Source organism: Ochotona princeps, chromosome 1, assembly GCF_030435755.1.
Source record: "Ochotona princeps isolate mOchPri1 chromosome 1, mOchPri1.hap1, whole genome shotgun sequence".
Classification (NCBI taxonomy): Eukaryota; Metazoa; Chordata; class Mammalia; order Lagomorpha; family Ochotonidae; genus Ochotona; species Ochotona princeps.
In genome coordinates, this window is record NC_080832.1 from 94353027 (window position 1) to 94375230 (window position 22204).

At 35.4% G+C, this 22204-nt stretch overlaps 1 protein-coding gene across 1 annotated transcript in view; it reads left to right on the forward strand.

The window, feature by feature from the left end:
- The window catches only part of COL21A1 (collagen type XXI alpha 1 chain), a 157152-nt gene extending 136482 nt beyond the window's left edge, over positions 1-20670 (forward strand). Inside the window, exons 21-32 of the mRNA XM_004580485.4 lie at positions 422-475; positions 1433-1486; positions 3848-3901; positions 5372-5443; positions 8591-8626; positions 12349-12393; positions 15125-15157; positions 15606-15752; positions 15841-15895; positions 16683-16883; positions 18025-18102; positions 19333-20670. Coding sequence (XP_004580542.2) covers positions 422-475; positions 1433-1486; positions 3848-3901; positions 5372-5443; positions 8591-8626; positions 12349-12393; positions 15125-15157; positions 15606-15752; positions 15841-15895; positions 16683-16883; positions 18025-18102; positions 19333-19520 — 1017 coding nt within the window. The 3' untranslated portion in view covers positions 19521-20670. The remainder of the gene's footprint in view (positions 1-421; positions 476-1432; positions 1487-3847; positions 3902-5371; positions 5444-8590; positions 8627-12348; positions 12394-15124; positions 15158-15605; positions 15753-15840; positions 15896-16682; positions 16884-18024; positions 18103-19332) is intronic.
- Positions 20671-22204: the final 1534 nt, after the last annotated feature.

Sequence of the window (22204 nt, forward strand, 5' to 3'; positions counted from 1 at the left end):
ACCAGGACATGCACCAGCATCCAACTAGTGTGGCAGGTGAAAGGTTAGCTTGCTATGCCACTGAGTTGGCTCCCAAAATGCTGCTATTCTAAGCAATAATTTTTCTTCATTACATGTAACATAACATAAATTCAATGAAAACAACAAAATTTTCTCTTTATTTTTTTTCCAAGTTGTTTTATCTTGCCAACGTGTTCTGAACCACTTGGTCTTCCTTTGAAAGTGTGATGTGTCACTCCATAATTCACAATGAATGTACGAATGTGAATGAATGACTCTAAGCCCTTATCATTTATGATATTAAATTTCTTATTTTTCTACTCTGAAAGGCAGACCACTAGCTTAAGGATAGTGAATTTTTATTTTAAAAGCTTTGGTAGTGATATGCAAATTCTAAATTTAATCTCTATTTTATTTTTAGGGAGAAATTGGGCTTCCAGGACCAATAGGGAAGAAAGGAGCACCCGGAATGCCAGTATGTTAATAACTTTATTATCAAGTGTTTGAAATCTGATTATGGTGTTTCAAGAGTTAGTATTCTAGGGTTCACAAAATTGAATTGATATATCTGGACTCTATAAATTATATCTGTTTCTGTGAAACATTATGTTTATGGTCATTTCTAGAGGAATCAGTATTTAACATTTAAAATGTTTTATCTACTCTGTTAACATAATTCATATTTTATAATTTCAATATCTCATAAAACATCCTAAATTAAGCACATAGTAAGTGATGCCATACCATCATCATTATTTTCATATTGATCATGCTTTCTGATGAGATTAATCAAAATTTTTACTTAGCATATTTCTTTTGCCACATACTTTAAATGTATATAATAGTATTTACATAAGAATCTAAATTAATTAATTCATTTGAAAGAGTGAGTAACAGAAAGAGACATTAAGTGATCTTCTATCTTTTGAATCACTCCCCAAATGACCATAACAGGCAGGTCAGGGCTGGGCTGAAGCCAGGAGCCCAGCATTCCTTCCAGGCTTGCATGTGGTAGGTGGAGCCCCCAACTCTTAGGCCAGCTTGATTTTATTTCCAAATATTGTTGAAGGTAGAATAGTTAGGTAATGTTGGTCAAGATAATATATGAAGAAGTCTTAGACGTTGTTAAAAAAAAAAAAGATAAGCATGTAGAAAAGCTCTCCCGTTGTCTTTCATGAACTCTCTAGAGATGTTTACAGTTTGTAAAATTTTCAAGCAAACACATCGTAATTGTTCAAGAATTCTCTATTCCCTTGCATGGTTTGATTTTTATTTACTTTTGTTATTCTAAACATGAAGATATTTGATGAATTTCCCAAATGTAGTATTGTAATCTAATGCTAGTTATTATGAAAATGTGTAATTTAGAAGCTGATTTAGTTTTTAATTTTTTTCTCCAAATAACTCTTAAACTTCTTACTTTAAAATATAGGGTTTGGTGGGAAGTGCTGGCTCACCAGGTCAGCCTGGAATACCAGGACCTAAGGTAAGTCCATTGAAATGTACAAGATGGAGAATCATGTGATCACAGTGGCCATTGATAACTTCAGTGATCAAAATCTTTAAAAAAATTATTTGAAACAGAGTAGAAGGAGACATGCAGAAAGAAGGACAACTAGAGAAGCAGAGAAAGTGATATATATATGGAGAGAGAGAGTAACCCACCCACCTACTGCTTCTGTGCCTCAAAATCCTGAAACAGCCAAAGCAGGTCCACTCTCGAGCCAGAGGCCTGAGCTTCAGGCAGGTCTCCATATGAGTTTCAGGAATCCAGTCACCTGCTGCTCCCAGAGTTTGCTGGAGTTAGGAGTGCAGCTAACCCTTTAACCCACGCTCCACTGTAGGATGTGGGCATCTTACCTTCTAGGAAAAATGCTTGTCCCTTCAGTGAGAGTTTTAACTACATTGGTTTTTACTATGAATGTGTTTTTCTTTTTCTTTTTATTTCATGAATGGTCAGTTGTAAGAATGAAGTCATAGTACAAAGCACTGCATATGAAACAGGTTGAAATAAACCAGATCTGGGAAAAGCTCACGACGATTCAGAAACTCAACAATTTGTACTGCTTCCATTTTGCTGCTTGAGTGAGCACCTGGAAGTACTTAGAACTCTACAGAGCCTTGTTTCCAAACACTGACTAAAGATAGATCTTACTAATTTTCCTGTTTTCTTTGGTAGTTTTCCTTAGTGGAATGCTGGTGGAGATAGACAGATGGATGGATGGATGGATTGATAGATACATACATATTTTTGGTAAAATGACTCATTGTAAATTTTATTTAGGTTTTCATTTCTTTATTCTTGTGGGGAAGATAGTTTTTTTCCCCAATCTTTCAGATAATAAAGTAAGCTTGGCAAATATATTTTGGATATCAGGTTGGGTTACCTTAAGGTGAAATAGAAACTGGATATCCCAGTGTGACTTTTTATAGGGATATAAAATCCTATGCTCAGAGAACTGTTTCTTTTGTGCTTAGGTTTAGCACAAAGATCTGTTTATTGATTTTGTACTAGGTTATCCATTTCTATGTGCCAAGCATTTTCCAGCTTATATGTTGACGTTGTTTTCAGTATCACTTGGGTAAATATTTTAGGGTGGGAATTTGAATTAAAAAGGGAACGAGATCATACCAAATACATTCTGGCTAGATTCAGGAAACTACTTGTATCCCAACCTATTTATTGTTTAGATTGCAGGGGAAACTTTCAAAGGAAATGCTAGAGTTGTTGTTTTGGAAGCATTCAAGCTTGGAGTAAACGTTGTTTCAGAGAAATTGATCTTGGTCTTCCAGCTGGGTACATGACCTGAACTACTCTAATTTTAAATTACAAGTTATTTATACAAATACAATAAGAAAGGGAAGAGTAATAGTTTAAGGGAGACCAATGATAAGAGTGGCTAGTATTTCATCTATATTGGACTCTTGTGGGTCCTTGGAATTTGTGAAATTTAACAGCAGTAGACGTAAACAGAATTGGTGTAAAACTGCCAAATGACTGAATTTGCCAAGTAGAAGTGGTTCATGAATTCTGAATGCCTTTTGTAAGAAGGACATTGAGAAAATTATATCCTCCTTAAAAATAGACAGGATGAGCTCTCTCGTGGTCTTCTAAAGAATGGAACCTGCTATTTGAGGCTTTTTTATTAGCCCCATCACACATTTGACTCACACTGAAACTTAGGTCAATTAAATATCTGATTTATCCTTAGAAGATTTTAGGAAGCATTATTTGTAACATCTACAACTTGAATAAATTGTACTGATTGTTCCAGGCTGATAAAGTGGATGTTTCTGTATCACAGATGATTTCATTTATTTTTACATTAATTTGCTTTCTCTCATCTTGGGATTATGCAGTTGTTTTGTTAAAAACAGAGCTCAGATGTTAAAATTATACTTCCTAATAGCAGTCATGCTTTTCCTAAGCCTAATATTATACTTACAATATTTGCTTTTCTCTCCTCCTTCTTTTCTTTTAATTTTTACAATAATAAATTTTCAAGTTACTTTATAATCTCGTGGTTAATCATGCATTACATAAGGCTATACTTAATGAAATAAGCCAACTCAAAAAGATAAATAACATGTATTGTCTCTGATTTGTGATAGCTAGTATATAAAGTACCAAAAATTTTCCATGTATTTGAATGAAGCTGATGTCTTGCTATTTTATTACAGTGATATTTCTCCCTTTTACTTGTTGAATTAAAGAATTTTTCTTAATACATAGGCTTTATGTATAGAAACTGTATTTCAAATAATTGGGAGGCTGAAAATGTAAACATTTTAAGTGTATCCCCTTATGCATCTGTATCAAACTTCACTTATTTTGATTCATTGACAGGGGAGCAAAGGTGAACCTGGACTTGCAGGGAGTCCTGGAGCTTCTGGGCTCAAGGTATCTGTGATTTGGTGCAATTGAGAATATTTCCAAAGAAATGACTAAATATGTTATCATTTGAGAAAATTGGCATTTTGACATCCTTAAGATACGTGAAATTAAAAATCTTTTAAAACTGTCTACCATAAAAAGGAAATGGCTAATGGAGGTTTTGTGTGTGTTTTTTAAGATCTTATTGTTGGTTAATAAAGGTATGAAATAGAATTTAGTGTAAAACTTTTATGGAAATTTAAAAAGTTGCAAGCTAATATAATGAACTTTTTGGTTCATGGATTATGAAACTCTAAACACAAAGGCTTATGACTCCTTTGGTGATTTAAATGGTTGTCTTCAAGCAGTTCAGGCATATTTCCATGCCACTTTAAAATGTCTTTTAGATTTTAAAAGCAGAGCAATATTTACTGGCTCAAGAGTGGACACAAGAGAAAAAAAACAAAAACAAAATAAAAATTTCCACTGAAAAAGGGTGTGTTTTGGTTAGTATATTAGAGATTGGGGATAATGCTAAAAGGCAAAAACAAAACTCAAGAAAAATATTCAGGAATGTTTTATTTCTTACAAATAGATCCCAAATATCGTGAAGGTACTAGCCATTCACTGTCTGAAAGCTTTAAAAAAAAGTCTACTTCTAGAAGGAGAACCTCCAATAAGATGCTGGAGAGTGGGGCAGTTGAGTGAAGATAACTCACGTAAGATCATTTGCTTTGAGAACAGATCAAACATCTGCTTCTAAGGAAATAATACCCAATATATATGAAGCAAATCATAGATATGTAAAAAATTAACTGTAAAGAGGTCTATCCTAATATTGATAAAAAACAGAAATTTAGAAAATAAATCTTAAACAGTAAGAAAATGGTCAAATAAAGTATTATCTATATGGTAGAATATTCTTAGAATTAAAAATCATGTTATGAAAGTTCTTAATGTCATGTGAGGAAAATCACAGTATTAATTGGGAATGAAAAGACATCAAATTTTGCATTTAGGGTGAATGTATAAATATGAGACAAAAATATACAATAAATGAAAACAGTGAGTGATGATGTTTATGAACTTTTACTTTTCAACTTGATAACATGAAAATATTTTTGAAAGTAGCAACATGAGAAAAAAGATTGAAGGACAAAATAAAATGATTAGTAAATAGATAAAAAGAATACATTTTACATTTCTTATTGTAAAAACTATGAAGTATATTAAAATACCAAATAGTTAAATAATTGCAGAATGTGATATGTTGTCAGTATCTTTCAACTGACAAAGATAGTGGAAAATAAACAACATTTTATTGGAATTCTGGTGTTGATTTTATTCTTTACCAGTTTTGTAATCATGACTCTAATTGTCAATCAATATCCAGACATTCATTGTTAAACTTGAGATGTTATGTGAGAAAGAAAATAAGCTGTAATTTTTTTTTAAGCAGTCTACCTGGGATCTTTATGGAATTTCTGTGTTATCTAGGGAGAGCCAGGAGCATCGGGTCTCCCAGGAGAACCAGGATACATGGGCTTACCTGGGATTCAAGGAAAAAAGGTATGCTTCATTTAGAAAATTAAAACAACTTTAAAAAAATAAATCATTAAAGGGAAGGGCACAAGAAGGGAGGAAGAAAAGTAGGAATGGAAGAAAGGAGAAGAGGAGGCAGAATGAGAGAGATCTCTTATCTTTTGGCTTATTCTGCAAATTCCTGTAGCAGCCAAGGAGGAGCTAGGCCAAAACTGAATGTGGAACTTTGCCTGGGTCTTCCACATGCACTGCAGGAAATCAAGTACTCATACTATCATGAACTTCCTCTCATGTACATTAGAAACAAACTGGATTGTATCCCTTCGTGGATATTGTCCCTTAGAGATCTTGGAAGAAGAATGACTATCTGAAAATATAAATATATAATTAGTAATATTTTGTAATTTCAAAAATTTTTGATCATTTCAAATGAATTTCAATTTTTTTAAAAGACACTATAAAGCATCCTTCTAGAAAAACAAACACCACTCTTACCAAAAATAGGATGAAATTCTGATTGGCTAAAAGCTAGAAATCTACAATGTTTTGTCATGGAGTTCCTATTTATGGAACAAGTATGTCCCAAGTAGGGTTATTTAAAAATAATTTAAGCAGTTTAAAATGCAAATCATACATTGCTTTTAAAAACGTGGTGAAGCAAGAACAAGATTAGAGATTCTCATCCTCTTGCTTTTATTTTGTTAAGAGTAAAGGTACTCTAGGATATATCTATAAAAGTCTGGAGAAGCAACTGATGCTTTTGTGCCAATGTCCAAATAACTGCCCAGGCATACATCTCAGGCTGAAAATACTTGTCCATAGGAGAGGACAGCAACAGAACTCATAAGAAAAAAATGCAATTATTAAAAATGAAAGCTATAAATTTGATTTCTCTTTGTAAACTCTATAAACTTCCAGACACTTTTGTCAATGATGGTAGTAGCCATTTGCCTCACAGAGGAAAAACTGATATTTTTTGAATTAATAATATGGCTGAGCAAAACTGGTGCTCTTCAAAGCAGCCAAATAAAAAGTTTTAGTTGAGATACCATGATTGCTAAGGGAAACTCTCGCAAGTTTGGTCGAGGTAGACGAGAGGGCCGAATAGGAGCATTGTGTTTGGGACAGATTCTGGTGGACTTGTTCCATGAGGTGTTCTGCAGTGCAGTTGGCTAACTTTCTCAAAAGACCTTCCTGGGTAAGCAGATATTACCATTCTTCAGACCTTTAGCAAGTAACCAAGAAAAGTACTTTAAATGTTCTCACAATTTCTTTTCGTTTTGTGAGTCTGTTCTGGCTGTTGTTGAACCACTTGCACTTCTAGTTTAGCCATTCTTATAATTTCGCTATGGATTCTATTACTAAAACATTTTTAATATTTTGTAATCCCTGGAAGAAATCTTCAGCAACTTGACCCCGCTTGTTGAACATTTCCATTGAATGATCTGTTCTTGACTGCAGCTTATCTGAATGCAATACTTTTGGCATTGATTGAACAAAAAGCTTGATTTTCAGACAGAATTGTGTAAGTTGAATCAGTTAAAACTTATAGGCTCTTGGCTATTGTTTTACTATTAAATCATTTTGTCCTATTAAATACATAGAAGATTTCTTTTTGCCTCATTAATGAATTTGTAAGGTCCTTTGCTCAGAGCTTCAAGTTAAAATCATCTTTTGTTACAAAAGTGTATTCATTTGTGAAGTTCCAATTTCTTTGGTGCCATTCCCAAACTTTTAATCTAGCATAATAATTTCACCATTCTTTGACTCAAGTTTCAGCATAAATTAGATATTTGTTCTTGTTTTAATTTTATAAATTACATTGTACTGACAAGGATGCTTTTCAATCTGATGTCTTTAAAAGACAATTGCTTTGGGCTTGGCAGTGTGGCCTAGTGGCTAAGGTCCTCGCCTTGATCCCAGATGGCCGCTGGTTCTAATCCCAGCAGCTCCACTTCCTCTCTATTTCTCCTCCTCTCAGTATATCTGACTTTGTAATAAAAATAAAATAAATCTTTTAAAAACAAAGACAATTGCTTCAAGCTAGATTTGTTTCAGACATTTTATAACAAATTAATGTACACTAATTTTGTGAAAAAAATTATAGTACATGCTTAGAGTTTTCCTGATACACATCTTCCAAAAATGTTTGAAAGCTTGTTTACTGGCTTTGTTCTGGAAAGTATACCCACTCATGCTCATATTCCTAGCTGTTTATGTTTTCTAGCATTTATTTTTCTATCCCTTTTATGTTACCTATTTGTCCCTATATTACTAAATGCAGTTTCAATCTTGCCATTTTTGTCCAGAAGTGCTACAGGAAATATTATCTGAAATGGTTGTTGACCCTTCAGTAGCAATTAAGGATTATATTGTTATTGAATATTAACTAAATGTATCATCTCTCTCTCTCTCTCTCTCTCTCTCTCTATATATATATATATATATATATATATATATTTGAGCTGAAGAAATTGCTATTTAGAAACTTGCTATTTTAAGGAAAATCTATTTTTCTATTAAACAGAAAAGCTGGTTATGTTTTAGATATCATCATAAGGTACAAAAGAAAATGTTGTGAATGTTTCTACGTCTGATTTATCTTCCCCAAACAAGTTTTATAATCTGTGAAAATGAGGCCATGCTTTTGTTGGTCTCTAATTTTCTTTCTAGATGAGAATTTTTGTGAAACTTATGATTATGGACTATGAGGTTTCCTCCAGAAGCTTGTTTTTGGAGAGTATGGTTTCTTAAATGTCACTTGTACACATTGTGCTTTACTTTGTCATTGTTTCCTATAAACTTGTGGCTACTATGAGTTTAATGGAAGATTTTCAGTTTGATTTGTCAAAACAAGCCCTCTTGTTAGATTGTTTAACCTCAGACTGTGAACAATACAGCAAAAAAATTTCTTTTCCTGGTAAAATTGAAATAGTAGTAAATTTGCTTTTGAGTGTTGGGGCATAAGAAAGTGTTCCTTCAGGATATCACTTTGGCGCGATGTGGTTTTATTGTTTTCCCAGATATTGTGTCAAGAGTCAGCTTCTGTGTACACAGGAACTTGTGAAATTTGTATGAAACCTTTCAGTTTTCTTTTTGAAGAAAAACATGTTTATTGGAAAAAATAGAGAATATACTATGTTATGATACATGTTAAACTACCTTTGTATTTAGGGGGACAAGGGAGAACAAGGTGAAAGAGGCATTCAGGTACGTGTTTTGTATTTCTTTTTTAAACTTTAAAATTGGGGTTTTGTTCTTCTTAATTCTTATGTTGTTTTATCCAGTCCCTTTCTTTTTCCCCTTCAATGTCTAGTTGTTGAGTCCTTTTCATACTCAGGTTCTCAGACAACACCAAACGTAATATAAATTTTTTATCATTTTTGTTGTCATTGACAACTTTGGAACCAAATAAACAAAATGAACATATTTTTGCATATTGATATCTATCATTTGTATATCTATAATGTTTTGTTTCTAAAATGATTTTAAATTGTTTGCATCAAAAACATAAGAATAATTAATGTCATTATGAAGTATATTCAATTATGAAAGTTCTAGGATTTCTAGATACAAGTGAAAAAAATTTCAAGTTGAAATAATTGTCAAAAATTGCTAAATTCACATTCTAAATAGTTCCTTCTAATGATATTATTCCTTTAGAGCTGTATTACTAAATAGTTGTTTTTCAAGCAGTTGTTTACAGGAAGGTCTTTATATATTGCTATCATGAAATTTCTTTGTGTTATTTTTAGTTATAGAAGCAAGGTTAGTTTTTCATCTCTGTGTGTTTTGATTTCGATTTTGGTAACTTGTCCAAAATTACATTTGACATCTTTCTCCATAAACCATCTGTGTTCATAGATTTCTTTGATATCACCACAGTCAACCCTTCTGCCCACTTCAAAAAAACCTTTACATTTTCCTAAAAGCTAGTTTCTCTCCACTTAACCATTCAGTTCAGTGTCTTTTGAACTCGTCGCGTTTTTCCTGTCTCCACTGTCCTAATCATGTTATCAGGGATCCTGGGTTACTAACACATTCTTGTGACCAGTCTGCAGAAGTCCAGTCCACCCTTCCTCATCACACTTGACCAACATGCAGTAGATTCTCTGTGCACCTGCTCAGGAATCCTTCAATGACACCCTGCACATTTCAGTGTAATGTCTGTTCCATAAGGTGCTTGCGGGTATGACCAAATCTGCTTTGCTAATGTTTTTGCTTGTTATCCTGCACACTCATCTCCTCCTGCTCTTCTCCTTTAGCCAAAATGAACTACAGTGTCTTGCCTATGCCGTGTGTGTCTTCTCTCTGGGTATACCTTCCAACTCCAGACTGTTCTCAAGAGCAATACATATTCCCTATACCCTATGTCAATGCCCCACTTTAAGTTCCAAGACGATACAGCACAATTATTTAATTATGTGTTATGTACTTGTAAGTCATCATTTACATCATTCCTGGTTGAACTGCTCACCTTTCCCATCCCATAGTAAGCAACTTGAAGGCAACAATTGACGTCTTTGTTTCAGTGCCCCTGAGTTGCAGAAAATGGGTGCTGCTCAATAAATATTGGCAATTAACTTATATAATTAAAGAATAAATACCCATGCAAGACTGATTTAAAGGTTAGCCATAAGATTTTTCATTGATTAGCAATATGTCTTCCTCATATCTAATTATCTTCTAAAATATTAGGATCAAGTAGTACTGAAAGAGTTAGCATAGTCATTCTCTGTGTAGTTATAGTTCAACACTCGTTATTGAATCGCAACAAATGTGTGATAATTACTATGCGTACATCTCATCAGTTCTCATGCTTGTGTGATGTTAATGCAAACAGAACAGATTCCCCATGGTTCATAGATAAAATTGTAGGAATATAATTTGCTGTAACCTTGATAATATAATTATTAATAAATTCTTTTAAAGCAATAAAAATATTTATTGAATCAGCAAATGTGTTTATACATGTGTTAATTATCTCTAATTTAACCTCATTTAAAGATCTACACTCAATTTTTTTGCTAAACACAATACTATGTTTTTACTTTTTTTTCTAGGCGTGGCATGGTGTCAGTCAAGTTGTTTTTACTTTCATATAGGAAAACTTTAAGAAGCTTGTTTTTCTTCACCTGTCCAGGATCAAAACTAAACATGACTGTGTCACTGAAATTCATAGCATTTTCACTTTAATTGAATTTTAACTCTGCTTTCTTGTTATTGATATAGATGCAACTGAACACCCTCATTATCTAAAATTATTGACATGTTTCTCTGAAGTTGGCTGTTTGTTCCTTGTTTATGTCCATTTTATTTATTTTTTTTAGTTTTTTTTTATTATTTTTGACAGTCTTGACACAACTAGGGCAAAAGGTTCAAGCACTACAGGAAGATGGGCAAGAAATTCAGTTCCGTATTGTTTCCTTAATATATCTGATGTAAAAGGAGATTTTAAGGGAGAAGCTCCACCCAGTCTCCCACCCACTCCAGGTCCCAGATGTGGGGAATGCTCCAAGGGTCTTTCTCAAGTGGTTTTGATAGTTCAACAGTTCTGAATTGCTGCCACTCTCAGCACTCCAAGCACGATGCGGTCGTTGGAGAATCCACGATCGACATAGTCCATCACAGAGTCTCCGTTTGCCCAGTATTTTCCTTGCCAACATATAGCTGAACAGAGTGTGGGTCGAGCCAGGTTCGGTTGCAACAAAAGCAGTACACAATACGGAATGCCAAGGTGAGGTTGCTTGTGCTAGATGTGACCGCAGCGCCCAAGCAGCACACATGAGAACCAGGAAGGGAGAGGGCAGAACCGGCAGGGGAAAAAGGGGTGGTTCCCTTGCTGAACAGCTACTCCCACTGGAGAGCATGAGCTGGGAAGGGGGTAGACCAGATTAGGCAGGGCTACAGCACCTGTGCACCTGATGTGGACCAGATCAGGCAGAAACCAGGCTAGGCTGATTATTCCTGCTGGTGCAATCTACGATTAGAGTGGGTGTGGGTTGTTGGGGCTTAGCCACAGCATCAGCTGGCAGAAGCTGGCACTGGGGGCTAGTTCTGTCAAGCCACAGAACCATCTGGAGAGTGCATAATCTGGGAGTGGGAGTGGCATGGGAGAGAAATAGTGGGTTCCTCCCTCTTAGGTTACCACCCCCCACGGGAGGGCACAAAAACTAGGACAGGGGCTGGGGTGGCTAGACAGAAACACCCAACAACATCCGTGAAGGCTGGATAGTTGAGCTGGTTAGATGGAACAAGTTTTTAATACCCATCAACATGTATGAGAGCAGAAGGGGATGTGGGACAGACTGAACTAGTCTGCCACACATACTGGCAAACCAGGGTAGGGGGCAGGCCTGGTTGGGGTTATTGTGGGTCACTCCAACTAGGCTGCAGCTCCCACTGGTTTATGTGAGGGCCGAGTATGTGCTGGGCAGAACCAGGCTGGACTGCAAACACCCATTGGTTCCAGTGGAAGACAGGGATGGAAACAGAATCAACCCAGCAACTGCAACTACCAGCGGATCGGGGCGATGTACTGTGCCGGGCCCTGTTCTTGCTAGTACATACAAGAATCTGGTCTGGGAACACCTCAGACAAAGTTTCTTTGGGGATCCCCCAATTGAGCTTTTGGACTCAGAACCCTAACCATCAAAAGACAGAGGACAGAACAAGTCAATCAACCACCTCAGCTATATGTTGACAATGAAAATACTGGGCAGAGACTCCATTTCATTTACAAGACTAGGTTGATTTTCCTTTCATTTCATCATTTTATCTGAGTAAATAATCTCACAATCTCTCACATAATGTAAAGATGTATATTACTGCTTTTGTAACATGGCTTTGTGATTTCAGAGTATTACATAAATTGTATTATATATGTGCTTATATCATATTTATGGCAACTTATTTTTTATTAAATATTAAAGGGTCAAAAAGGAGAAAATGGAAGGCAAGGAATTCCAGGGCAGCAGGTATATATGTTTTTTTTTTCCCCTAAAGTAATAAAGCACGTACCTTGGCAATAGTGAGAGGGTAATTTTCAAATAGAAGTGAATGAGTGGACAATAAGGATAAAATGCACTTTAAATATGCAAGGATGAAAATGTTATCTGGTGATGCAGAAACAGTTTTCTCTGTTTTACAAAAGGATACTTGAAAAGGTTTATGGAAATGGAGTTAAAAGATGTTTATTTGCTGCAAAACATTTGAAATTCATGCACACATACTTTTCACGAGTTTTTGAACGCCCCCAGCACTTTCAGTGTGTACCATGGTTGTCAGGGCTTCTTTTGGCCAAGTAAATGAAGGAAGGTGATGAATTCTACCTCTTTCTGGAGGTAGGTACTGGTCAATGGCAGCCACTACACGAAGGTGCCATGACTGCAGTATAGTCTTGTTTTCTTCTGAAATGTCAACAGTTGGAGCCACATTTAGTGAAGGAGTGTATTAGCTCCTTCCAGTTTGTTCAGAGATGTAATTTACCTCTTTATAGACTGATGAAAATGTCATCCAGAGGGACTGGGTTGTGGAACAGATACATAATAATACTGTTGTTGTTTCTCCCCTGACTTAACTGTTCACATTAGGTAATGTTTGATTCAGTTTGCCATGTGGCATCTAAATACAACCAGAGCCAAACTGGATCAAAAAGAGCATAGATGTATATAGTATTTAAGTAGCTATTTTGTATTTTAAGATGTTGACCTTAATTCCACTGTGATTAGAACTGAAAGGTCAAATTTTCTGAGTTCTCCAAGGGGTAGAACTCTGAGAATCAGCGAAATAGATATACCAGCTCTGAAGTTCCAAAGAAAATCTGTGTAGCAATATCTCCAAGGAGACTGATCTCTTTGTCCCCCTGTTGGAAGAACCTTAGGTACCAGAGTGGAGCGTTGGAAAGCATATGACTCCAGGATTATTTGTAATGTAAGATGGAGACTGAAGACTAGGAATTAAGAGAATTCTGAATTAGAAAGGTAATAATTAAGAGCAAAAGTAACAGACAGCAGGAATTAAAATGAGTTTACCCACATAGAATCATATAATTATGTTAGATTCAGTGAAAAAACATCCACTAACTTAAACCAACTTGATGACACTACTGATTCTGCCTCTATTCCACACCCTGGCAACAGTTTGTTTCCCTAAAGTAATCACACAATCTCCATGAACAACTGTTCTCACAGACCTTCACCACTTTATCCATTCAACCCCCCAACACAATGCCCTTCACAGCAATTTTGCAATAATTCTATTTCCTTTGGAGTCAGAACTTAACTTTAGCTAGCCACTGGCTTACATGTCACAGCACCTCCAAAGTTCCGTTCACTCATATTTTCTTGCTTTTCAAGGTAAATAGCCCTTTTGCTGTCCCAAGAAAGGGTTTGAGTTCCATAGAAAGCTCTGCTCTTGACTTGTTTAAAACATATTTCCCACGACAAGGAACAGAGCCTAACTGTAGCACCCAGAGACCAGGACAGCTGTTCCTTTCAGCAGCTGAGTCGGCAACCCAAGCTCTTGACTTAACCAAGTCTTAGTGTGTGTCGTCATACCCAGTGCTGCACATGTGTGATATTTTGGCTCTCGTTTTGTGAACGGAGTCCAAGTAAATGTTTCTCTCACAAAGTCATCGTAATGGATTCTTGGATCTGAACTCTTTCCAGTTTCAGCTCTAATTCAGTTCTCACACTGGGAAGTTGCAGTTTTATCTTGCCTCTTATGCTTGCTCTAGGTTTAAGATTATGGTTGGAACAGATAGCTACTGTACTTCTTCTGAAGAGAAACAACATTTAAAGAAAGGCCTTAAAGAGAATTTTTTTACACACTAAATTAGAAATCCTTAGGAACACAATGTTTCCAAATTTCAGGATTTTTGTAGATTTTTGAGTATTTGCATGTGTAAAATAGCTTATCAGGGAGAAAAGTCCCAAGCCTAAGCATGAAATTTGTTTATGCTTCGTGGATCTTATGCATGTAACCTGGACGTGATTTCGAACAATATTTTAAAATAACTTTCTGCATGAAATGAAGCTTTAGACATAGGGTCAGGTGTTGAATTTCCTGTCTGTGTCAGGTAGTGCTCAAATGGTTGAGCGTTTGGACCATGTGCATGAGATTATGTTGATTAGCAATGTTCAACCTGTAATAGATTTTCATACTAAAACTGAGGATTTGTGATTTCCATGCTTGCAGTTCATTCTTTTTTAAAATTTTTATTTATCATGATATAGTTCCATAGGTTCAGGGGTTTTCCTTGCCTTCCTCCCAACTATCCCTCCTTCCCCCACCGTTTTCCCCTCTATCATTATAATAGTATAGCCTTTTAGCAGCACAAACTTTCACCTGTGTTGTTGTTTCTTTTGTCTAAGCATGATATGTTTAGGAGCCCAAAAATAAATCAGATGTACCACACTCATACTATGAAATATTAGACACGAAACTTCGTGTGGCATTCACAAAATTTTTTTTTTACGTAAGTAGTGAAATGTTTTTACATATGGGACAGTAGCACCCTGAAAGGAAAAAATATATAACTAGTTGTTAACCTTTAAAAAGAGAAAAATTTGCATGTAATTCTTTCAGTCTGTCATTATTGTCCAATCTTAAAATTAAAGTTTGACTCAATATATGGTAAAAGATGCATACTGCATTACCATACTGTAGCTTGTGTATTTATTATAGCTTTTATGTTAATTTTCAAAGGGAATTCAAGGCCATCCTGGTGTAAAAGGAGAGGTATGTTTCTTTAATATGTTGCGCTTCCTTTTAAAAATATTTATTTAATTATTTATTTATTTATTTGAAAGGCAGAATGATTGAGAGAGACAGGAGGATTAGGTTGGGGAGAGAAATCTTTTATCTATAGGTCCACTCCCAAGTGAACAAGAAACTTGGGAACAGGGCTGTGCACCACATATTGCTGAATGTCTAGCATTGTGCATGTTGCTTATACAATACGCCAGTACATAGAGGATGTTTGTATGTGTGGCTGGATGGAGGTGTGGATAAATGGCAGTTTAATAGCCTATGAAAAAAATTTTGCTGGTCAATGATAGTATTTCCATGTAACATAAATTGTACATATACATATGTACACTCTTGTTTATATCCTTGAAGATTTTTAAGATGTAATTATTTCTTAACAAATATTTAAATATAACTTAGAAGATTGTTTTTGCTTTAGAGAGGTGAAAATGGAGAACCTGGTGTCAGAGGTGCAATTGGACCAAAAGGAGAATCTGGGATGGATGGCATGATGGGACCTGCAGGTCCCCAAGGGCCACCTGGGGAAACAGGCCCTCAGGGCCCTCCAGGACTGGATGGGAAGCCGGTGTGTATTCTGTTTCATTCACAACTCATGTATTTTCATACTTTTTACTTGGTGTGTACATGTTATAACCCCTAATAATTTGATGCAGGGAAGAGAATTTTCAGAACAATTTATTCGCCAAGTTTGCACTGATGTATTGAGAGGTAAGTTTCAAACACAGAGTACTGAGGAACTTTTTTCAAAGTATAATAGTTATACAAATTCTTAATAGTAGTTGCATAAGATTTTAGATAAATTTAAAATGCACTTATAAGCCCTTTTGATTTGTGTCTATTTTTACAATGATGGCATAGTGTATGCATCTTTTCCAGTATCTTTTATATATTTAAATTTATCTTTGGTACCATTAAATTTTCTTATGCTTTATAATTTTTAATGTGTTTTTGTCTATTTGAATGTTAGAATTACAGCCAGTGGGGGAAGGAGAAAGGGAGGGAAAAACCTTGAATCTGCTGATTCATCACCAAATTTATATATTGGCAACAGCTGTTCTGCAGACTGGAGCTTCTTCCAGGTCTCCCAGGTGAATGGCTGGACATCTTCTACTGCTTTCCTTCCAGTTAGTAGGGAGCTTGGTCAAAATGGATCAGCTGAGACTCAAATGAATGCTCATATGGGATTCCAGCTCCAGCAAAAGCTTTGTCCACAATACCAGCCCCACAATATAGTGGGGGTTTTTATAGCTTAGTTTAAAAATATGTCCAGTTTCTTTTATGAGGGCACTTGTACTTCTCACCTGTTTTAAACCATTACTATAATAAATTTTGAACAGGGCAACAGTATTTCCATATTCTTTAAACTTGTGCAGATATGATTGTTTAAAATCTCTGTACCTATTCAGTGATCATAAATTTGATTGCAACTTAGTTTTTGAAACATTAATTACAAGTTGGCCTTTAGACATAAGGAATGGGATGTCTTGTTTTTAAGCCCAGCTGCCAGTCTTACTTCAGAGTGGAAGAATTCAAAATTGTGATTATTGTCGGTCCCAGCGTGGTTTCCCTGGTGTTCCTGGACCACCTGGCCCCATAGGCCCAGAAGGTCCCCGAGGATTTCCTGGTTTGCCAGGACGAGATGGTGTTCCTGGAATAATAGGAGCCCCTGGACGTCCAGGTGCCAGAGGAATAAGAGGTATGAAATTTGTTTGAATAATCAAATGAGGAAAAGAGGCATTTCTTCATTATCCATACTCTGTTTTTCTTTACTAGGCAACAATTCATCTTTCCATTTTAAAGAATTATTTATTTTTGGTATTTGAAAAATAAAAATAGGGAGGGGGAGAGAAAGGAAGGGGAAAGAGAGAGGAGGGGGGGTGGAGAGGATGAATCTCCCTTTCACTGCTTCAGTCTACAAATGCCCACAACAGCCCAGCCTGGGCCAGCATGAAGCCAGGACCCAGGAGCTCCCTGTGGGTCTGTAGAGCCTGGCAAGGACTTAGGATCCAAAGTTTGAACCAATGGCTGCTGCCTCCCAGGGTGCACATTAACACAAAGCTGGAATGAGCAAAGCCAGAGCTCAAATCCAAGTACCCTGCCATGGTATGAGTAAGACATCCAAAGTCCCAGTTAAGCTGCAGAACCAAATGCCTACCACTCATGCTTTTGTAAGAGAAAAAAAAATTCTGAAATCCTTAGATACATTGCCATCCAGATTAATGACTCATTCCATTTTCTTAAAGCAATATTCTTGAGTAGAGAGACAGAGGTCATAATTAGGAACAGATGCAGTTACAAGGTGGAAAATGCTCATAGTGCATCTAGAAATTTTGGTGGAGTTGAATAAGGCATTTAAACAGAAAATCAGACATCAATTCCTCCATTTTGATGTTGGATACTTTTTATATTATTGCCTTGTTCAAAAAGATTTTATTATAGAGAAATGACATTCTTTAACTATAAATAGCTCACAACATCTCTTGCTTTTAAATTTGTAGATGAAATTTCCTTTGAAAAATTGTCACTATTCATTGAATACGATATGGACGATTTAGATTTTTAAAATTGTAACGATGAATACAAAAGGATAATAATTTCATACCATTTCTTTTCCTAGTGTTTAATTTCCATTGAGTCTTTCATCTTGACCATTGATCATTTGGAAACCTCTGCCTCGAAAATCATTTCCCACTCATAAAAAAACATTGAATGCAAGCTGTGTTTGAAGACTTACTTTTCTTCCAGTGTACATATTAACAGCTTTCAAAAAAGCTTATGCAAGGCTGTGAATTTTTTCACACGACACATAACTTTAGCCACATTTTGCCTCTCCATAGGGCTACCAGGAAGAAATGGTGAGAAAGGGAGCCAAGGGTTTGGGTTTCCCGGAGAACAGGGTCCTCCTGGCCCCCCAGGTAAGAACTGGTGCTGAAGTGCTGCTGCTGCATATTTACACTTCAGAACATTGTCAAGCTTTTTAATGATCTGAAAACAAGACATCTGTATCAATGCCTGAGCGATTCTCATTTAGCATACTGAGATCCAATTACTAATCTTTTTGAAAAATAGTCACAAATAATTCAGAATTGTCTCTTTCACATAAAATAGTTCAAAATCTACACTCCTTCGAAAATATTCTGTAAGGGTTTTTGTCATTCTGCTTATCTGCTGTTTAACTTTTATGACTCTAAGTGTCAGAAAATGATGCTGAACTAGACTCTGATAAAGCTCTGCTTGCTTTAATGGTTAACTTTGCCATGCCGAAGTTCCCTTATTTTTAAAATGGTGGTGGACTCTTACCTTAATCATGATGTTACTGAAATATTTAAAATGCTAATATATGTGGTATTTTCAAAGCAAAGCATGATCAGTATAATTATGTTTTAGTAAATATTTTCTCTTGTTATTTTAGATATTATTAAGCCATCAGGATTTTAATGGCATGAATGTTTTAATATAGTTCATATAAAACAATTATAATTATGCTTATAATTGTAGTTTAGTTTAAAGAAAGTGCTAATTATTTGTGCTAGCAGCAAATGACAATGAGGAAAAGCTTCAAAACACTGTACCCCCAAATCTGAATTTCTTCTTAAACAGTTGAATCATCTTCTTTAAAGGCTAATATGCTAAGATAACTTGTTCTTCAGTAGTATAATTTCAACAATCAGGTTACAGTTGACAAAATAGTTCTAAGTGTTACAATGTAGTAACAATGAATTTAGATAAGAAATTTAAAATGTATAATGGAAAAAATCATTTTTACTGCAAGCATGGCATGAAAATCTATGTCTTACCTTTCCTATGTTTAGTATTTGTTAATTTAGAGTGATTTTAACAAAGGTAGTATGAAAGACATGTATAATCTACAAATTGGAATCTTAAAGTGTTCGCTTATTGCCTTGATCAGTAGCAATATATGTCACCTAGTTTTACAGAATAAGTGACTATTTTTGGATAATCTTTGGCTTTTCAAAAGGGAAACCATATGGAGTCAGGAAGAAAATGTGTCCTTCCTGCTTTTACTTAATATAAACATGTAAAATGTTGAATAAGCGTTTTGTCTGTTTAAATTTCTTGTAGACTGCTATTTACCTTCAAAACTCCAAATGTTCTGTTCACGTATTGCTCATGTCCCATCTTAGGTCCAGAGGGCCCTCCTGGAATCAGCAAAGAAGGTCCCCCAGGGGACCCAGGTGCTCCTGGGAAGGATGGAGACCATGGAAAGCCTGGAATCCAAGGGCAGCCAGGGCCCCCTGGCATGTGTGACCCATCACTGTGTTTTAGTGCAATTGTTGGAAGAGATCCATTTAGAAAAGGACCAAACTATTAGTGTCTGATGCCTCATTCAGCAGCCTAGGCATGGTGCTTTTCTTCTGTGGTCTTTTGCATCTCAGGAAAAAACCACACAAACAAACACAGCAATCCCTTGAAAAGAAACTAATGTACCTCTACTTTTTTTATTGTTTTTGTCCTGCAGGAATAATACAATTGTTAAAAATCACATAAACTGATTTTAAAGGCTCCTCAGTAATTTGGGGACTTATATTTGTAGTGTTAATTAAATTTCAAGGATTTCTTGTAAAGCCCATTCATTTTAATCAGAGTTGAATATAAAATTCCCACCATTGTGTGTCAACCAATCTCAGTTGTAGTCACTGTGAAACACTTCACTTTCATTCTCCATGCAGTAGAGAATTGAGTTCAGCTTCTTGTCTGTGTGTATTTTATGTTTCACATCTCATAGCTCATGCTCCTGCAATAGCAATGGCTTGCTGGCCACAGAAAACACAATCAGGGCTGATATTCAGCTGGGATAGATGGTACAGTTGGCTCTCTTTATCTGCAAGTTCTACTCCCCCAGATTAAATCAGCCCCAGATAGAAAATATTCCAAAAAGTGTTGTTTCTGAACTGAATGTGTATAGACTATTTTCTATCATTTTACAATTATTTATCTAGCATTTGTATTCATTAGGAATTATAAGCATTCTAGAGATGCCTTGAGTATACAAGAGGACACGTGTGATTTATATGCAAGTGTTGTACCATTTTCTATAAGGGATTTCAGCATCTGAGGATTTTGGTATGGGGTTGAGGGAGCGTCCTGGAACCACTTCCTCATGGATCACAGGGGATGCGTTTATTGCCAGACTAGTCAATTGCTACAGTGTCTGTGCCTGTGGATTAGGGTCAGTGGGCTTGTGGTATGCTTTTATTTTCCTTTTTCATATAGTACATGTATATGTTCATATGTTAGTTTTCATTGTAGTTGATGCTAATGGGAATAGTGTTCTATTTAGAAAAGCTATCAACATAAATCCCTGTATGTCCTGATTTTTTTTTAAATTTTGAAACATTATAAACAATCTTGTGTACTGTACTTTGTGCTTTTGAAAGAAACAGAATTTCAGATGTTTATCATTGGCATGCTCAATTGTGTTACATGCTTGTTTTTTTCAGAGTACAATAAAGTTTTGTACATCCTTAATTCATTGTGTTTTATAATTCACCTTAATTGACTGTTGAATGGATTAGTGATGTTACCCATATCACATAGTCGTTTACTCTATGGATATAATTTATTTGTTTAACATACTATTTAATAACTGGTTCATCTGAACAAACAAAAAAATCAACTTGGTGAGCTACTCACTTAAACAGGTGCAGCAACTGTTTCCTAGTTCAGTCACTGATGCTCATCTTAGTTTATCTGCATTGATGATGACTTCGGAAGAAAGTCTGTGTCGCTTAACTGCAGAGTGAACCTAAGACTTGTTTCGATATTTTTTTCCTCTGGCGATGCCCCAGATGTCTGTAACAGTCCTGTTACTCCAGCTTGAGTAGCTTTAGCTAAGAAGTGTTAGTGAAGCACAGTACAATATAGTCAATTTTCCAACCACAGCAGTGCCATTAAGTATCAGATTTTTGTACTGGGAATATTAAAGTGATTTAGTTAAAAACTGACCTGAGGATACCCATGTCTAATGACACACAAGCAATTAAACATGTGAATCCAACAAATTTATCTAAGGAATATATTATAGAAATGTATACAATGATGTTACATATTGAATAGTATAACAAAATTCATATGTTGATGCTATAATCTCTAATGCTACTAATATTTAAATATAGAAATTTTATGGAGTAGATTAGATTTAATGAGGTTATGTATCTCTACTTCTGAATAAAATATAGACTCCCATTGAGTTTGTTAAATATATCTTGACAATCGGATGCTGGACTTCCTACCATTATCTATATCTACAGTGTCCTGATATACTTAAATAGAAGAATGATGGACTTGTGACTGTTGTTGAAGGACTATATGATTGTTACAATATGGAGAAAAAGTGATGGGGAGGTAGGATATGGTGGAAGAGGAAATCCTTGAACATAAGGAAATGTATTATGAAAAATAAAAATTTAAAAAAATAATGAAGTAGTATCTTGTAGGATAAAATTAGTGGCTTTATCAGAATTTGGAGGGCTGGCTCACTCCTAATCTCTCTTACTACCACCTTCTGTATCTCCTCAGAACCATACGCATGAAATGACTGTATATGTATATATATGAAGAGGGTGGCTCTGTGCAGCCTAGATACAGACTCCCACAGGAACTTGGCCTTTCTGGCACCATAATCATAGACTTCCAGTATCAAGAACTATGTGAAAATAACTTTCTTTTGTTTAAGGCACTCAGTCTATAATACTATACTATGCTAGCTCAACTAGAGTAATGTGAATGACAGTAGGGAAAACTTCCTTAAACCAAACAGTATAAATTATGATTTGAAAGACTTGGAAATCCCAGGGCCTATAGAACTGTACCATAAAATGATAATAATAACAAAAACAGAAATGAAAAATAAAGGTTTGGAGGCATTAATATAAACAAACTGCAAAAAGTTAACGAAAATGAGAAAAAGCTGGAGGTAAAAAAGGTTGATGAATTCTAAGAATGATAAGATCTGTGGAATATAAGTCTTTATTTTCAGTATTTCTGCTTTAAAAA